The following is a 16,357-nucleotide window of genomic DNA, read 5'->3' as shown; positions in this document are numbered from 1 at the left end:
ATCTGCCTGGCATGTCAGCTTTTTCTCCTAAGTTTTCTTCCAAATACATTTGTAGTAGTGTGTGTTTAAGAGAAGGCTTTCTGCAGCATGTGACTGCAGATCCCTCAGACGCTGGGTTGTAAGTCTCTTCAGTGGGAGATGGAACCAGTCAGTCCAAACTTTGCAAAAACTTGTGCTTTTACCAGCCCAAGGTCTTGGTTATTTACCCACAGGATAAACAGAGAACACTATTTCAGATGAGTTTATTTAAAGGTTTTCCTTTCAATAAATAGAAGATAAAACTACCGAAGTGTATACAAAAACAGTCACTATTGGCTCCTGTGCTCTGGACTGTGCTGCTTCAGTCTGCAAAGCAGGCAACCAGGGCAGTGTACCACAGCCAGCCAGCCACCAGGGGCACCAGACAAGTCTCAGAACAGAAGGGCATGTTCAAGTGTCATTTCTGAGTTCTACTTCTGGGCCCCTTATGTGCTGACTACAAATGCTGAATACTCCTTTAAGACTGTCATCTCTGGGACCAGGCTGCTTTCCTCTAATCTCTTTGAAGCCACAGCCAGCAACTCTGAGCAGCTTTCCCATTTATTAGACCAAATCCTGAGATGCTGGTGAGCTTGGAGCTGGCTCCTTACCTAACCTTACCCAGGATCACTTCAGGGACTGTGTGGTGTACTTGGCAGGTGGGCCAGACTGCTGCACAGCAGTGTGGCCAAGTCTTGACTACATCTGGGAGTCTGTGACATTACGGGAACCTAAGAGTCTGAAGTGCTGGTGACACATGGGACTTAGTGCTTTGGTGAGTGCTTTCGGCACTAAGTGGCATCAGGAGCGGGGAGGATCCCCAGCGAGGGCAGAGCCCAGCCCAGTAAACTCTCACTCATACTATCTCCAAAACTGAGAACTTGTGTTTCCTACGTGGTCAGAAAGGCACTGTGTGCTCCTCCTAATGCTCACAGGATGATGCCAGCTGGCTCCTGGGTCTCTGCATGGCCAGGACAAAGGACCAGGAAAAGTGAAGGGACTCTCCTAGGTTTGGGTCACTGGGAACCAACGGTGTCCCCAGATACACCTATCAGCCTACAGATGGTCATAGGGGTTGGGCTGCTAGACAGAGGTGAGAAGAGGGGCCGGAGTGTACCTGAAAAGGGGGTCTCGGGGAAGATAAACAGCAGCGACCCATCTGTGGCACTGTAGAATGAGAGATGACCAGCTTCATAGTCCAGAAAAATCCCCACACGCCTGGGAGGGTTCCGGAGTGGAGAGAAGGCCCGCTCATTAGAATTATAGAAACTCCCCAGGAACACCAGGATCCAGAACCCATTGCCAGCTGACAGCTCCCCCTTTTCCTTCCTGTTGACAGTTTCTTTACACACGCCAAGCGCCCAGCTGGTTCGGTCCCCAACTTCCACTTCCCAGTAGTGGCGGCCAGAGGTAATGCGCTCCTGGCCCAGCACACAGGGGCCTGGGTCGAACCGTTCTGGAATGTCAGGCAGGGCCTGTCGCTGTTCACCACGCTGCACACTCTTCCGGTCCTCAGATAAGACCAGCTCCGGGTTGGCAGTGTCTGGGTCCAGAGTTATGTCCCCTGTGTAAAGGCCTGAGGTCAAACAAACTCCCAAGTCAGCCCCCATTGCTCTAGCAATCAGCCAAACCACTCCTGGGAGTCCATATGGCTATTTGCTAGAGCCTCAGGCTCACCTAACTACCCCCAGTAGAGAACTTCCCTTCCCTGGGAAAAAACACCTAGCTCTAAACTCTAGAAAGCAGTCCCGCATCTGCTTTTGGAAACAGGGTATTCTGAATGCATTTTCATTTACCTATTGAGAGAGGGTCTCATGTAGCCCAGGATTGGGCTGCTGAGTCCAGGACCACGTCCTGAACACTTTCTACATTTGTTCTTTCTTTCGATCTCCAATGGAAGACTGTAGGTCTGGGTTGCAGCTGTACCCTAGGGCCCACAGCATTCTGGTAGCTCTCAGGGTAGCACAGAGCTGCTCAGGAGGAGGGCTGCTGTTTCCTCCCAGACCACAGTCCCAGCTGATTTCTGATCTACCTACCTCTGGGCCTGGCATGGCCCACATACAGTTGACCTTTTGCTAGAACCAAGAGCAGCAGTCTCCCAGACAACCAAGACTTAAGAGTAGAATCCATCTCTGGCTCCAGAGGAAGACCTGGAATCTGCTTGGTCAATCCTAATAGTCTCCTTACATCACACTCTTGAACTTAACGTTCCTAATGCGGCTTGGCGGGGTCTGTTGATCCCGTCGGGATGGTGCTGGCCACCACAAGTCAGCTGTGTGACAGAAGGAATTCCAGCCTCATACACTGGCTCCAGGGGTCAAGTTTGCTCACAATGGTCTGGCATACTATGCCCACAGAACAGAAAATCCCTAAAAGTCCCGCAAAGGTTCGGTCTAAGGGGACAGTGAGCGGAAGGGACATCCTCAAAGTGCAGGAGGGTGGTGTGCAGCAAGCGCAAAAAGGCTTCCTGCCGCCCTCCAGCCCTATCCACCATCTCTCCCTAACTGCAGCTTCTTTGGCAAACTGTTACTACTAAGCAAAATGACTGCTAGATTTTGCGAGACACCTAGCAAATCACCTAGCATTAGACAGGGGTGTGAGGACTCTGGAGTAAGAGCAGGGGGACAGAAAGGGGACAGAAATATGGGCATTTCCTGGGTCTGGCAAGTAGAATCTGAAGTAGGTCAGTCTTGTGGGACTGGGTCTGATGGAGAATTGCTTGGTTTGAAAAATACTCATACATGGTATTGTGCCTAAAGTAGAGGGAAGTTTCTAGAACTGCTGTTCTAAGCTACTGGATCCATGTTAAGTCCTGGGGCTCCTGAAAGCTCCACTCCCAGGACTGTACACCCACCTCGGAACCTCCGCAGGGTCTCCACCAGCCCTGGGACCCGGCACACGGTCCTCAGCTCCATGGGCACCACTGCCGGAGGCTGCAGCTTCACATCCTGCACCCTACAGGGGACAGCTCAGCTTCATGCTGGGGCCAGCAGCTGGGCCCCACCCACATCCTGCCCAGATGCCCAGCTCATACCTGCACAGGGCGTCCTTAATGTCCTGTAGGGGAAGAAAGTGTACACTCAGTACTAAGGCTTGTTACCTGGTCCTGGTTCTCCCCAGATCACTCCAGCCCCATGTGACAGACACACACCAAGTGGGTCTGATAACAGACCAGATACAGGAATGCTGCAGGGGGTCTAGAGCCCTGTGTCCATACTTCCTGAAGAGGGAGACCATGTCTAGATCAAGATCTGTCTCTTCCCCTCACTTACAGCAAACCATGGGTCACTGTCTACTGTGTCTACAGAACCCCAAGTAGATGCCCTGTCACTCTTAGGATAGGACAGGCATGTGTACTTGCCCCCTAGATGGGATGTACTGTGTAAGGTCAGCTTTTTCACTAGGAGCCTAGCCTGTGACCCCACTGTCCTCTTGTCCCTTCCCCCAATGCCCCCTTCTAATGTTCCAAGGGTACCCCAGCTTCGTCCCATCCCTCAGTATTCTTTCTGTGTCTGTTTGTCTAGTCCACAACAGTACTTCAGTCAGTAACCAAGCTCTGTCCCTCTCTCCCTCAAACCTCGGAATGGAGCCAGTCTGTCAAAAATCACTATTATATACATCCCTATATAGAGAAGCCCCATATGCCCCCAAACACAGGCTTACCATGGCTCTTGGTTAGCCATCATAATTAGAAGGCAAGCCCTACTGCTGGAGATTCAACAAACATTGGTTGTAGGTCACAGAAAAACCAAGTTGAATTGCCCTAGAAATCCCTTCCCTGATGGTGAGCTTCCACAGTAGCAAAATCACCAACGGCCTCGCTCAGAGGCTGACCATGGTGTAATGCCGAGGCCCGATGTGCCCACTGCTGCACCGGTGGCACAAAGGCTACGGGTAACCAGCTGCTTTCACTGGGCATGAGGCTTGCTCCACAGGAGGAAGGAACTCATGCCTGCTAAGGCTGGGGAGGCCACAGGTCCTTGAGGAGAACCTACTATGGTTATTTGTTAAACTATCTTCACTAGCTCACCTTGGTTAGAGAAGCTTCTCTCTCCAGTATGCATCAGTCAACGAAGAGCCTCAAAACTACTTAAAGTGCCAAGAATAAGGGACCCCTGGATGTTCAACACCAAGCGAGTAGTCATGTCTGCACATCCCCACCACAGACATGGCACTTAGGAACTCACAGCAGCTGTGGCACGAGTGGGGGAGGGGCACATCTGGCTGCTGGTAGGTTGTCCGCATATATGAGCAACACAAACTGGACTCAGTGGGTCATTTAAATAAAGACAGTGAGGAAGAGATGAGGTGGCAAAAATGTTCAGGGGGAGGGGTGCTGGGGAAATCAGAGTGGACATGCTCAAGATCCACTGCATGGGTGTACCAAACTTAGAGAACCAATAAAATCTCTTTAAAAAAAGGCATCAGATCCCATTACAGATGGTTGTGAGCCACCATATGGTTGCTGGGAATAGAACTCAGCACCTCTGGAAGAGCAGTCGGTGCTCTTAACCTCTGAGCCATCTCCAGCCCTGGCTTCAAGTCTTATTGTTAGGCGCTTCTAAGATTCCTTTTTCTGAAGACTCACAAAGATGGTGGGCCATTCTCCCTAACTGAGCTGCTGCCCCCCCCCCCGCTACCATAACTACCACGTCATCTCTGCACTTCACACAGTCCACTGCTATGCAAAAGCTGCAACAGACCCTCACTGCTCCTTCAGCCAGAACAGCCTCTAAGACTCTGCCTTCAGGAACTTGGGGTAGCACACACCCTGGTGGCCTAGTGGGCAGCCGAGACTGGTGCTTGGTGGTAAGGCTATTAACTGATACAAAAATCCTGTCTCTACTTCAGAAACAGGCTGTTCTGCTCCCATGGTATGTGGTGGGTTCAGAGGCACCCTCCTGTCTGTTTCTCCAGGATTCTAACAGGCCAACAAAAGAATCTAGTGGTCTCTTCTCACCTTGTTTAGTGATACCAGCTGAGCTGGTGATATTTAAAAGGAAGCAACAGACACAGTAGATGCTGTCAGCTGGCTGAGAAGGAAGAAGGGTGGCAGTATACAAAGGGACATGGAGACAGGACAATGAGACTCAGCTAAAAAACAAATGGGTTTAAGATACCAGAAACCTCAGGTCCTGACCACCAACAAGAGAGATCCAGGGAGATGTCAAATCTTTACAGTCAAGGGTCTGAATGAGACACTGGGCCAAGAGCTCAACACTGCCTGGTGTTGAGAGCCAAGGAACCCTGATACCCAGGCTGCCCAGAAGCTACAGCACTGCCTGCAACAAGGGCAGCAGAGGAGTGACCACTCCTAGGCCCACAAAAACTAACACTTGTAGGTCCGAGGCCCATCCACAAGGACACCAGAGCGCGACATGCTGCAGCCTCCTACTGCCCACTGCTACTGTTCATCCCTGCCAAACACGAAGGGAAATAAAAGCTCCTGCCAACCTAGAATCTGTCTCTTGAGAGCAGTCTATGATAGGCAGCTGTGAATGGTGACCTGCACAAGGACAGACTTGCAGAGGCGTGACAGGTGGGAGCATGGGAGAAGATGGAGGTCTCTGAACCAGGAAAGAGGCCTTGAGAGACACCAACCTCTGGTTTGTTTGTGTTACCTGTCCTCCTAGCTATGACACAGACATTTGGTCCCTGTGAAGATGTTAAGAAGTGGTGTGGCCCTTAAGAGGTGCAAACTAAAAGGAAGTGTGGGAGGCTTACCCTTGGAAGGAATTAACATAGTACAGTTCACACAGAGCCTGGTTAGCTCTTACCAGAGTTAAGAGCACACTGGTCTTTTCTCCTTTAACCTCCTGTCTCACCAAGCAATCTCTCCCTCGTTCATGTCCTTACAGTATGATGTCATCGACATAACATGACACACCCAAAGTACCATCCCCCCAAGCTGCCAGCATGCTGTTTGGCCTTTCGGTCTTGGGTGTTTTACAGCAACAAAATAAGTTAACACACTAACCCCACTGACATCCTGGTCCTCTACTTCTGGCCCCTAGAATCATAAGGAAATAAAGTTCTGTGTGTAAGGCGCTCAGTCTATGGTACTTTGTTATCAGTGGGGCAGGGCAACACATGCAGTTAGCCAGCTCCCACAGGCCTTGGCCTTTTTGGCCCAGACATGATAAATAAGATGGTCCCTGTCATGGGAGAAGGTTTCTGCAGATAGGATCATACTTCTAAGTTGCTAAAACGGAGGGCTCTGAAGCCGAAGGTGAGCTCCCAGGACAACCTGAGAGAACATAAGCAAAGGCTTGAAGCACAATGAGCCTCATGTGGGCAAAGGAGCAGAAATCTGTCCCTTACCTATTTGGAAGCAGGTATGTTGGGGGTATTGGTAATCACATGGCCTGAGGCAAGAATGACACAAGGCCTTCCTTGCCGGGGTGATAGGAGAGACATGGCCTCCAAAGTAGGAAAGGGGCCTCCTCAGACACCTTTTGAGCAAAGAAAATTCCCCTGTGCTGTAGAGCACATCAGCTACCAGTATTCAAAGATGGGTCCCATGTCCCCCAGCCTTCATCTCTGAGTGACAATTGCCCAGAAGGCCACAGAAGACCACGCTAGGCCTTTGATATCTGGCAGAAGGACCCCGAGAATAAGAGCACCGACCACCCCCCAGGCTCCCTCTTTCACCATAGCCAATGAACAGCAGCTAACAGGGACAGAATGGAGCAAGGGCTGCTCTCCTAACCCCAAGATGTGGGCACAACCCACTCAGCGCGCAGCAAAGGCTCTCCCAGCAAAGCTTGCTAAGAATGGGGACGAGGGAAAGAGAAGTGGGCGGGGACCAGGCAGCAGTGAGGTACAAATGGGCAGGGATGGGGACACAGGTGGTAGCGAGGCAGTGGTGGTGTGGAAGAGTGGATGGCTGAAACCACACACAGCAACAAATCCAAATCTGGTGCTCACACAGACCCCTGCACCCCCATTTCCAAGGCACCTCCTCTTCCTACGATTTTCCAGCATTTTGTTTTCCTATAGCCCAGGAGGCTGACTGTGGTTAACATTCTGTACTCTCATGTGTGATGTACAAGACTAGTTTGGCTTTTCCTATTTACTCTCTGTACCAGTGAACCTCCCTAGTTGCATACAAGAGTATTGGCACCTTATCAGCGGATACATCACTCAAAAACCCGAAGTGGTTCTTTCCCTAGCAACATACAGCAATGCATATTCATCTTCAAGGAGGGGTAGGGCCTTGTGAGACCTTCTCCCAGAACTGAGACTTGAATGGGTTCAGCACTCAAAAATAAAGACAAAAAGACCAGGTGAAAGGCACATCAGTGACCCTGATTTAATCAGTGCAGAGGCTGTACACATGGAGAAACATCACACTGTACCCCAGAAATGAAGTTACCCATGCACATTAGCTGTCAGTTAAACACACAAAACACACTCAGCACTCCAACCCCAGGAAGCACGCCTCTCCCTGCTTCCTGGCTGTCAGAGACTCTGCTTTCCTGACACAGGCCTCTGTCTTCATTCCTCTCTGCTCCTAGGCCTCCCCGGGAAGCTCACAGCCATTTCTGTCTGTCAGGCTCTAACCATGACAGCTTGGTAAAGGTTCAAATCCCTGCTGTGTACCTGGCATCTGGGCCACAGAGGGAACACACTGCCTCTGTCCTGCATGGAAGGCTGAGGGTCGGTCTCAGACCCCCATCTATATACCAGGTAGATGGTACTGGGGCGTGGAGGAGGACAGAGCATAACCGAACCCCTAAGGAAGGGACTGGTGAACCCCACAGCAGTCATCCCCTGAATCTCACCAATGCCCACTGGACACAAGGGGAGACTGAGGCTCTGAACCTGCCGAAGGGACCTGGAACTGAGAGCCATGCTTCATGGTCACCTAGACTACCCTGAGACAGAGTGTAGGGGACCCAAGTGTTCTGGTTTAGGGGATATGAAGAGAAGCCAAGGGGAAGAGTGGGGTTGGAGCTCACATCTTGGGAATAATTGAGGAGGGGGGGGTGGGAGAGAAGGGGGGGCAGAGAGAGGAGGTGCTGAGGGCTATGGGACCAGCTACAGTTTGAATGTCTCTTTCCAGATGCACATCAAAATTTACTCCCCACTAATCCCGTAATGAGGGATTATGAGCACTTTCCTGAGGTGATTTGTCCTGAGGGCTCTGAGAGCCCTTCTCAGAGGCCATTGTTTGACCTCAACTCCCGTCTGACAGGAAAGCATAGACACAGCGTCCTACAGATACTTCAACATCCAGGGTGGGTGCAGAGCAGATCACAGGGCTGGGCCGGAAGTCCTACTGAGAGCTCTCAGGGGTTCAGGAACAAGATCAGTACTGTAAAGATCCCTTGAGCGAAACAAGTCCTATCCTGCCCCTGCCCCTAAGGCACACAGGCTGAGCCACGACCACATGGCTGTGTCCACTGAGACAGCAACTGTGTTCAGCTTATGAAAATGAGAAGCTTCGTGCAGGGACTTCTTACATGGTCCACTTCGGTGAATGCCCTCCCTGTGCACTTGCAGACTCAATCAAATGTAGATGAAAAGTGAAGGAAACCACATCTGGCTGAACACAGATGTGACTCACCACATCTGGCTGAACACAGATGCGACTCACCACATCTGGCTGAACACAGATGCGACTCACACCCGTCTCCTCACCCTGTGATGAGCTGAGCAGCTGTGACAGCATGCTCAGAATATTCCGTTTCAGGTCAGCTAGCTGTGATGGAAGGCAAGCAGAGGATGTGCGTGTGTAGCTTCCCTCCATGGGCTGTACCCATCTCCATGGAGACCAAAGGACTTTTTGTGGGGTGCCTGTCTTAGCTGCTGTGGAGTTTACAAGAGGGATGAGGAGGCCACGCTCTCTGCAGACTTGAGTCTGTTATGAACAAATGCTTTCTCATTCTGAATGTTTGCCAGCACCTTCTCTGTCTCTCTGTCTCTCCGCATGTCTGTCTGCCCCAACCCCCTTCATAGAGCATAGTGTCAGTTGGGGAGGCAGAAGGCATGCAAGGGGCTGGGACTTGGGGAGGTACTACAAGTCCCATGGCAGCCCAGCAGCAGGCAGGGACAGAGCCTGTGTACCTGGAGAGGAGGCAGTGGGGTTGGAAGTAGGGGGGCACACTCGATGCTCCCTTTGGGGACCTCCAGGACACTCCATCTAGTGCACTCACCTGCAATAAGCCCAGAGCTGGGAGCTGGCAGCGGCTCTCAAGCTCTGAGACGAGGGCGGCCAGCTGCGCGCTTTGCTGGCCAAGCCTTGCAGCACCTTCGCGCAGGCGTGGCAGGACCTCCTCCTCCTCTTCCTCCAGCTTCTGCAGCAGCTGTTGCTCCTCCTCTGCCAACAGGCGATGCAGTCTTGCAAACTCGCCCCGCACATTCTGCCGCTGGCTCTCCACCATCTTCTGCAGGGCACAAGAGGGACAGATGAGGGAGAAACCTGATGCTAGATCAGGGACTGACCACTTAGAATGCTCACACCCCAAATCCACCACCCTAGGCTGATACAGAATATACCACCAGAAGCTGCCTAGACCCCAATATCTGACAGCACATCCAATCTGTCACCTGGAGATGTCCAGATATCACTTGGGACCATTTACAACCCAAACCAACCACCCCTGGAGCCCTCAGACCTCTAATCTACCACCCTTGGCTACCCAGACCCAAGATCCATTCCTGGAACCAGTCACACTCAGCTCAAGCCCAGCCCCAGGTGTTAGCCAGGCAAAGATGCCACCCCACAGCTAGATGGACTAAATCTACCTCGATGCTAAATACCTCCCTGACTCCTAAATCTACTACTGGAGAGCTTCCAGTACCTAGCCTGTTCCTGACACCCATCTAAATCTACCCTTGGGAATCCTCACGTCTGCTCCCCCTGTAATGCTGAACTCAAGCATACCAGGACCCGAGGACAGGTACTTCATGCGGGACAGAATCCAACTTAGCTATCCTATATTACACGCACATACATCCCAGCTGGCACGTTTCAGTGTGGCTAGTCTGGCAACCGGCTACTGACTCGATGATTCCCTCCTTCACCCCAGACCCAGCACCTGCCTGCCACAAGGCACGGGTTTCCTCAGCCTGGGCCTGGAACAGCATCGCATCCTCCATTTGTTTCCGCAGGTGCTCCAATGACTTCTCCAGCCTCCCCTGGTGGGATGGAGACCAGGCGGTGCCATGAGAATCCCAAGAAGCATCAGGCCCTATAGATGGGGCCCAGACAAAGAAGTCTGCCTTTCCCCTCCTGACCTCCTATCCCAACCTCTTCCTCACTGGACCAAATAAAACCTGTCTAGACAATGGTAGATACAATGCCCTCCAATTGGCATGTATCCCCTCTAGTGCCCCTCCACTTCCCCAAATTCACCGAGTATCATAGTTGAGGTTTCTCCTTAATTTCAGTTCTCAGCCCCATGGCCCCAAGCCAGTCCTGCTCACCTCTGCAGACAGCTTGTTCTGTGCTCGGAACAGGACACGCCTACTAAGCTGGCACTGAAGACCCAGCTTTTCTCCCTTCAAGACACTGTCCCCTCCTCTTCTATCTGTGGTCACAGCATGTCAGAGGCTAAAGCTTGAATGTGTCCCCCAAAATTCCACCACCAAGTGTTGGGCTAGACTTTTGGGAGACGACTGGGACATGACAGTAAGGCCCTCCAGATGAGACTGGAGTTCCTGCTCCTTCTTGAAACATGAGAACACACCAAGAAACGGGCCACCTGTGAGCCAGGAAACAGCCCTTTTAGACATGCCTTGACCTTGGACAGCATCCAGGGCTGTGTGTCATAGCTGTCTGCATGACAGAGTCGGGAATGTACCATGGGAGTTCAAACTAGATATGGCTTTCCACAGCACCTTCCCTTGAGCCCCTCATGGTCTGGCTGTATTTTCCTACGTCAGACCGGGTCCAGTTTCCTCTTCCGCTCCCTTGCAGGTTTATGCATCACCGAACAGTAAGCGTTTCTATACATGCTTGTCGCCTCCAGGGTCTGTTCATATCAACCCAATCTCCATCACCTCCAGGCTTGGACAAGGTGCTGGGAAGATCCTGAGGTCAGCTCAGGGAGGAGGGGTCAGACCTAGCTGCCAGTGGAGCTCAGCCCTCAGAAGAGCTGTGGTAGATGCCACAGGCCTATCCCAGAAGCTGCCTTACTCTTGAAAATTCAGGCCCATCCCATCATGCCACCGCCATCATCACATACACCTCCAGGTTAGGGTTAGTCTGAGTCTTTCCAGCATTTTCTCCTGGAGCCCTGGACTCCATGCATGCTAAGAAATGTCTTATCACTGTTTTAGTTTGCAACAGGGTCTTACACTGGCTTTGAATGTATAGTAGGCCCTGAACTTTGATTTTCCCAGAATCAGCCTCTGTAGAAGCTGGGATGACAGAAGCAACCAACCCAGCCATTTTCTCGCTCTCTCTTTTGATCATGTATGTTGGCAAGTGGCACGTGCACTTAGAGCTGGAGTCACAGGCAGCCGTGAGCTGCTCAGCATGAGTGCTGGCAACTGAGCTCCGGTAGCCTGGGAGAGCAAGCAGTAAGCTCTTTTAATTACCTGAGGCCATCTCACCAGCCCGTTTCCAATGCTGACGTCAGGAACAGTAATTTGGACAGCTGTGAAGCAGAAGCAGCGTGAGTGGGCCTACTTTGCCCAAGGCCTCAAGATCTGGTTGCATGCAGCTCTACCATTGGTTAGGTAATGATGTAAGAGCTCTTACCCTGGGGGTGGTGAGTGTGCAGTGAAGTCCAGGAGGCCCTGGGATAGGCCTGGGCTCTCCCCTCAACTCCCAGTTCCTGCCGATGTGAACCCTCCTCCCATTTCTTTGGTTCTACTGGAGAGCTGGAGGTTGCCCTCTGGATACTCACTCATGGCCCCAGAGCCAAAGAGTGAACTTGTCACTAGAATCCCAAGCTCTTAGTGATTGGAATGGCTGGTTCACTGCAGACCCACTAGTCAAAGGTAAAAGCTATCCGCTGATTTCCGGGTGTCACCAGAAAGCAGGCTGTGTCCCCACACCCAAGCCTGCTCCTGTGCTGTGGGGATATGGAGGTGAGGCTACCGAACAGCCACAAATGTCAGCTACAAATACCTAAGCACGCATCGGTTCTGCAGGAGGGAGACACCCTCTCTGCCATTAGCCTATGTCTTAATCAGATTCACAGCGTCTCTTTCTGGTAACACCACACCTTTTGGGATAAAAGACCTAGGGTAACTACTTCTCTGAGTTTTTCTTTCTCTTTTCTTGTGTGAAGCCCTATGGAGGGGAATTGTAAAGTGTTACTTAAGCTGTAACTTTTCCTGCTGATCTGTCTTGTCAGTTAAGTTCAGACAGTGACCCTAACAGGGCAGAGGACAAAGGTTTTCTTCGCTGGCAATAGGGAAGCTTTAGTGTTGTCCCTTCAGGGCTTTTCATGTCACTTGTAGAGAGATTTCAGCATCATCAAAGGGCTTGTGGCGGCAGGAAGGTAAACCTGCCACAACAATTGGTAAACCGGTTCGGACCAAACGAAATGAAAAGTTACAAGGACGATCTCTATAAGCTCCAAACCTTTGTGCTAAAATCCAAAGCAAAGGAGACTTGGTGCCTGGTTTATTCTGGTTACCCAAGTTCATCCTGTGTCGGTAACACACTGTCTGACATAGGCCAAACTGTTGATCTGACAGTGGGCCCCTTCACAAGTTCCCCTAGCTCAGTAAGGACTGACTACCAACACCACCTGGTTTCCCCAGAATGCCGGTGCAAGCTTATCCTGGAATAAGACAAGCTAAATCCCGACCCCCTAACAGGATCAAGTTAACTGTAACTCACACTCCCTCGACTCAGGGTACAGCAGTAACGGGACAATCCTTCCCACCAGGCATGGGCCGCTCGCATCCGATAGAACGCACCTTGAGGTCGTCAGCCGCCTCCTGCAGCGGTCGCACCCGGTGACCCCAGTGCTCCGAGCGCTCGCAGGTGGGGCACAGCAGGCAGAGGTCGTCGCCGCAGAAGGAGGTCAGCGGCTCGCGGTGCGCCGCGCAGACGCCCTGCGGGACGGGCGACGGCGGGTGTAGGCGCCGTGCCATTTCTGCCATTTTGGCGAGAGGGCGGTTGGGCCGCAGGTTCCTTTGCGCCGACACCTCGCGACACTCGGGGCACGCGTACGGGCCCTCGGACTGGCCCCAGCAACGTCGGATGCACTCGCGACAGAAGTTGTGGCCGCAGTCGGTCATCACCGGGTCGGTGAAGTAGTCAAGGCAGATGGCGCAGGTGGCCTCCTCTTGGAGGTTGGTGGACAAGTCTGGGGCGGCCATGGTGCTGGCGGCTGCGCCTGGATGAGGCTCTTCGTGGTGCGGGTGGGGAAGGGAGCGAATTCTGGTTAGTCCGCTGCAAGTGCGCAGGTGGCGCCGGCCGGGAGCTGGTAGCGGCGCTCTTAGCCTCCTGGGTAGTAGGTACATCCGGCACTAGGCTCGCAGACTTCCGCCGGAAGAGAAACCGCGGCGGAAGCAGGAAGCTGGGTTTTATTATTTATTTTTAGAACCCGCTTTTGTCTTAGACTGGCCACTGTTTATCACACGGCTCAGGGATAGGATGGAGTTATAGCGCAAGAGATCGCATTTTCGTGGTGACAGGTTTCCGCAGGTGGTGTCCCCGCTCGCCCAGACCCGGCTGCTGCAAACTTTGGCCGTGAGTTCTGTAGTTAATCCCTTGCGCGTCGTGTAAAAACATTCGCCCGTCAATAAAAAGCTGATTGGCCAATGAGCTTAGGCAGGAAATTAGGTGGGATAGCTGGAAAAGTGGGAGCGGGATGGAGTCTGGGATCGATACAGGAGGAAGTTTGGCCCCAGATGTTGGAAATATTCCAGGGATGGAAATAGCAGCAAAAACTCAGGACCGGGTAGCCAGTTACATGTAGTGGAATTTAGAATCGAGTAACAGAATGATTAATTTATGCACTAGTCTGGGAACTGCCAAAGCTTATGGTGATGACCGACTGCGGCCACTACTTCTGCCGCGAGTGCATCCGACGTTGCAGGGGGCGGGGTCCAGCAATTTAGAAAAGTTCTGGACAGCGGCAGCTGGAGAAAGCCAGGCTGGGCTCCTTTAAGATTTCCTGCAGGCTGTCTGAGCACTTGCGGTCTACGAGCTGCGGGTAGCGAGCCGGAACGCACTCCAGCCTGCAGCTCCAGCGGCCCGGGCGGTCTTGTACTCCGGCGGATGCTGAAAGTCAGGCTGCGCGGGTGAGCAACTTACCTTCTAAGAAAGAGCTACACGAACTAAGCGCAGTTTTCGGCCTAGAGCTGGGGCAAGAAGGCCTGCCTGGCTTCCAGCCGGTGGCTGCAGGTAAAGACCTAAAAAGCCATTCACAGGCAGCAGGTCGGGAAGGCCTGACTAGGGCCAGCAGAAGGTGGGATCAATGGTGCAGCCTTCTGAACTGAGCTGATGGGGTGAAGTTAACCGCCATAGACACTTGCTGGTCTGTGGAGCCTTCAAACTAAAGGACAAAAGGAACATTTTCCCCGCAGCTGCCGTGGGACTAAAAAGCCCCAAACTTCTGAACTGGTAAGGTATTAAGTTTGAAAACAATAAAAGAGGAAACAGTAAATATGTAGATAAATATTTAAAATTGGTAAATCGACATCCTTAAGGAGAGAGATTAAAGGGGAAAATATGTTAAAACTGGAAAGAAACTCAGTGGCACAGGGCATCTGGAGTCCGTATAATTTTGCTATACTTAGCATAGATATTATTTTTTTTTCAGTAACGGTTGCAATTTTATATATCCTTTTAAAGAGAGATCAAAAAAAAGTAGACTTAGATAAGAAGAAGACTGGAAGATGGAATGGTAGGTTATAGGCCTTAGAAGAAAAGTTAGGGAAAAAATTATAAATAAAAATGAGGAAAATTTTAAAGTAGTAGAGATAGAAGAAGAGATATATGAAAAATGGAGACAGGCCATAGAAGAGAAATTGGAAAGGTTTTAACTAAAATGAAGAAAATACTAAGAGAGTAGAACTACAAGAAGAGAAATATAAAAAAATGGAGATGGGCCTTAGGGGAAAAATTAGAAAACTTATAAGTAGAATTGAGAACAATACTGAGCTTGAGAAAGGAAGGCCAGAACATACAGCACCAGCGAGTAACAAGACTGAATCTATATCTGTTAAAAAGCCTACAGTGATTTTTTCCCAGTCTTGATAAATTGGGAGGAGGTGAAAGCAATCCACAGGGTTATCAAGAATTTGAGTGGAAACTTACAGAGACACCGGATTTTTAAAAAGTTTAAGGAAGCAATAGTGATCTATGACTTACATCCACCATACGTAACGGGCCACACAAAGTAATATACTTCCAAATGATTGGAGAGATCTGAGGGCAGCCATCTTAGAACCTGGCCCTCAATTACAGTGGCTGCCATGATGGGAAGATGAGGCTTCAATCGTGAAGCAACAAAACAGGACAAGGGGCGTGGACAGTCACAGATCACCAGAACAATGCCTTACAATGACCTTAAATGTGTGGGATAAGGTTGGCCACCAGGGTAGATAGAGCTCAGTCACTTAGAAAGATGATCCGGGTGTTTAAATGAATCTTTCGCTGGCTTTTTACAAAGATTTATTACTATAGCTCCAATAGAGCAGGATGTGATCCAACCGCTGGAGCAATTTCAACTGAATCTTTAACTCTTAAAAATGCTAATTCTGAATGCAAATTAGACACTGAAGGGCCAGGTCTGGACTTCTTGTGGGTATAGTTTAATACAACTCAGTTACGCAGGGACACTTGCCCCAGCGTAGCACAGAACATGTGGCTGTGAATGACCATGTCATTCCTTAAAGGACTGGAAACAGACAGTTCCTAAGGGTAAGCGCGTCTGTGATAACTGAGGGAAGGAGTTTCCTGTGAACTGGAGGAGAGGGGAGGAATGGATAGAAGGCTCAGGAACGCAGGTCGTCCACAGGTGTTCAGGACAATCCCTTAATGTCAGAAAACAGGCTTTGCTCTGGGCTCAACTAAAAACATGAGCCATTCGTTTCCTGTCCACCAAGGAAAGAGTATTCTAAAAAACATCTAGAGAAATCTAAACCTGATAGGACAAACAACTGCTCAAAACTGAGACCATTTGATGGAGATGGAGCTGCTCTGAGGGATAAGAGAAGAGATTCTAAAGACGTCAGAAGCCAGATATTGTGGCAAACTACTGTAAATATAAGAGGCCAGAGTTAAAATTACAGTTGGGTATACAAGATCAAAGGATTGATGGGACGCAAAAACAGATGTCACTTTAATAGGGAAAAAGTCTTGAAAGGTTTTAAGAAAAATCAAAATGTCAGATGTTTTAATTATGGTAAATAAAGTCATTTC

At 50.7% G+C, this 16,357-nt stretch overlaps 1 protein-coding gene across 1 annotated transcript; it reads right to left on the bottom strand.

The window, feature by feature from the left end:
* Positions 1-257: 257 nt before the first annotated feature.
* On the bottom strand, positions 258-13,437 carry TRIM11 (tripartite motif containing 11). The gene is made up of 6 exons (XM_080923624.1): positions 12,901-13,437; positions 10,066-10,161; positions 9,177-9,407; positions 3,053-3,075; positions 2,873-2,973; positions 258-1,582 (listed from the first exon to the last, which is right to left on the bottom strand). Exons 1-6 carry the CDS (start codon positions 13,303-13,305, stop codon positions 1,035-1,037), a joined length of 1,404 nt encoding a protein of 467 aa, XP_080779750.1. The 5' UTR covers positions 13,306-13,437; the 3' UTR covers positions 258-1,034.
* Positions 13,438-16,357: the final 2,920 nt, after the last annotated feature.

Source organism: Micromys minutus (genome assembly GCF_963924665.1).
Source record: "Micromys minutus genome assembly, chromosome: 10".
Taxonomy (NCBI): domain Eukaryota; kingdom Metazoa; phylum Chordata; class Mammalia; order Rodentia; family Muridae; genus Micromys; species Micromys minutus.
This window is presented reverse-complemented; position numbering and strand designations above follow the sequence as displayed.

Excerpts from the sequence above, each read along its gene's own strand:
- TRIM11 (XM_080923624.1), bottom strand. The coding sequence starts at position 13,305 with ATGGCCGCCCCAGACTTGTCCACCAACCTCCAAGAGGAGGCCACCTGC. Across the intron at positions 10,162-12,900 it reads AGGCGGCTGACGACCTCAAG|GGGAGGCTGGAGAAGTCATT; the intron begins GTGCGTTCTATC and ends CCATCCCACCAG. Across the intron at positions 1,583-2,872 it reads GACCCTGCGGAGGTTCCGAG|GGGACATAACTCTGGACCCA; the intron begins GTGGGTGTACAG and ends GCCTTTACACAG.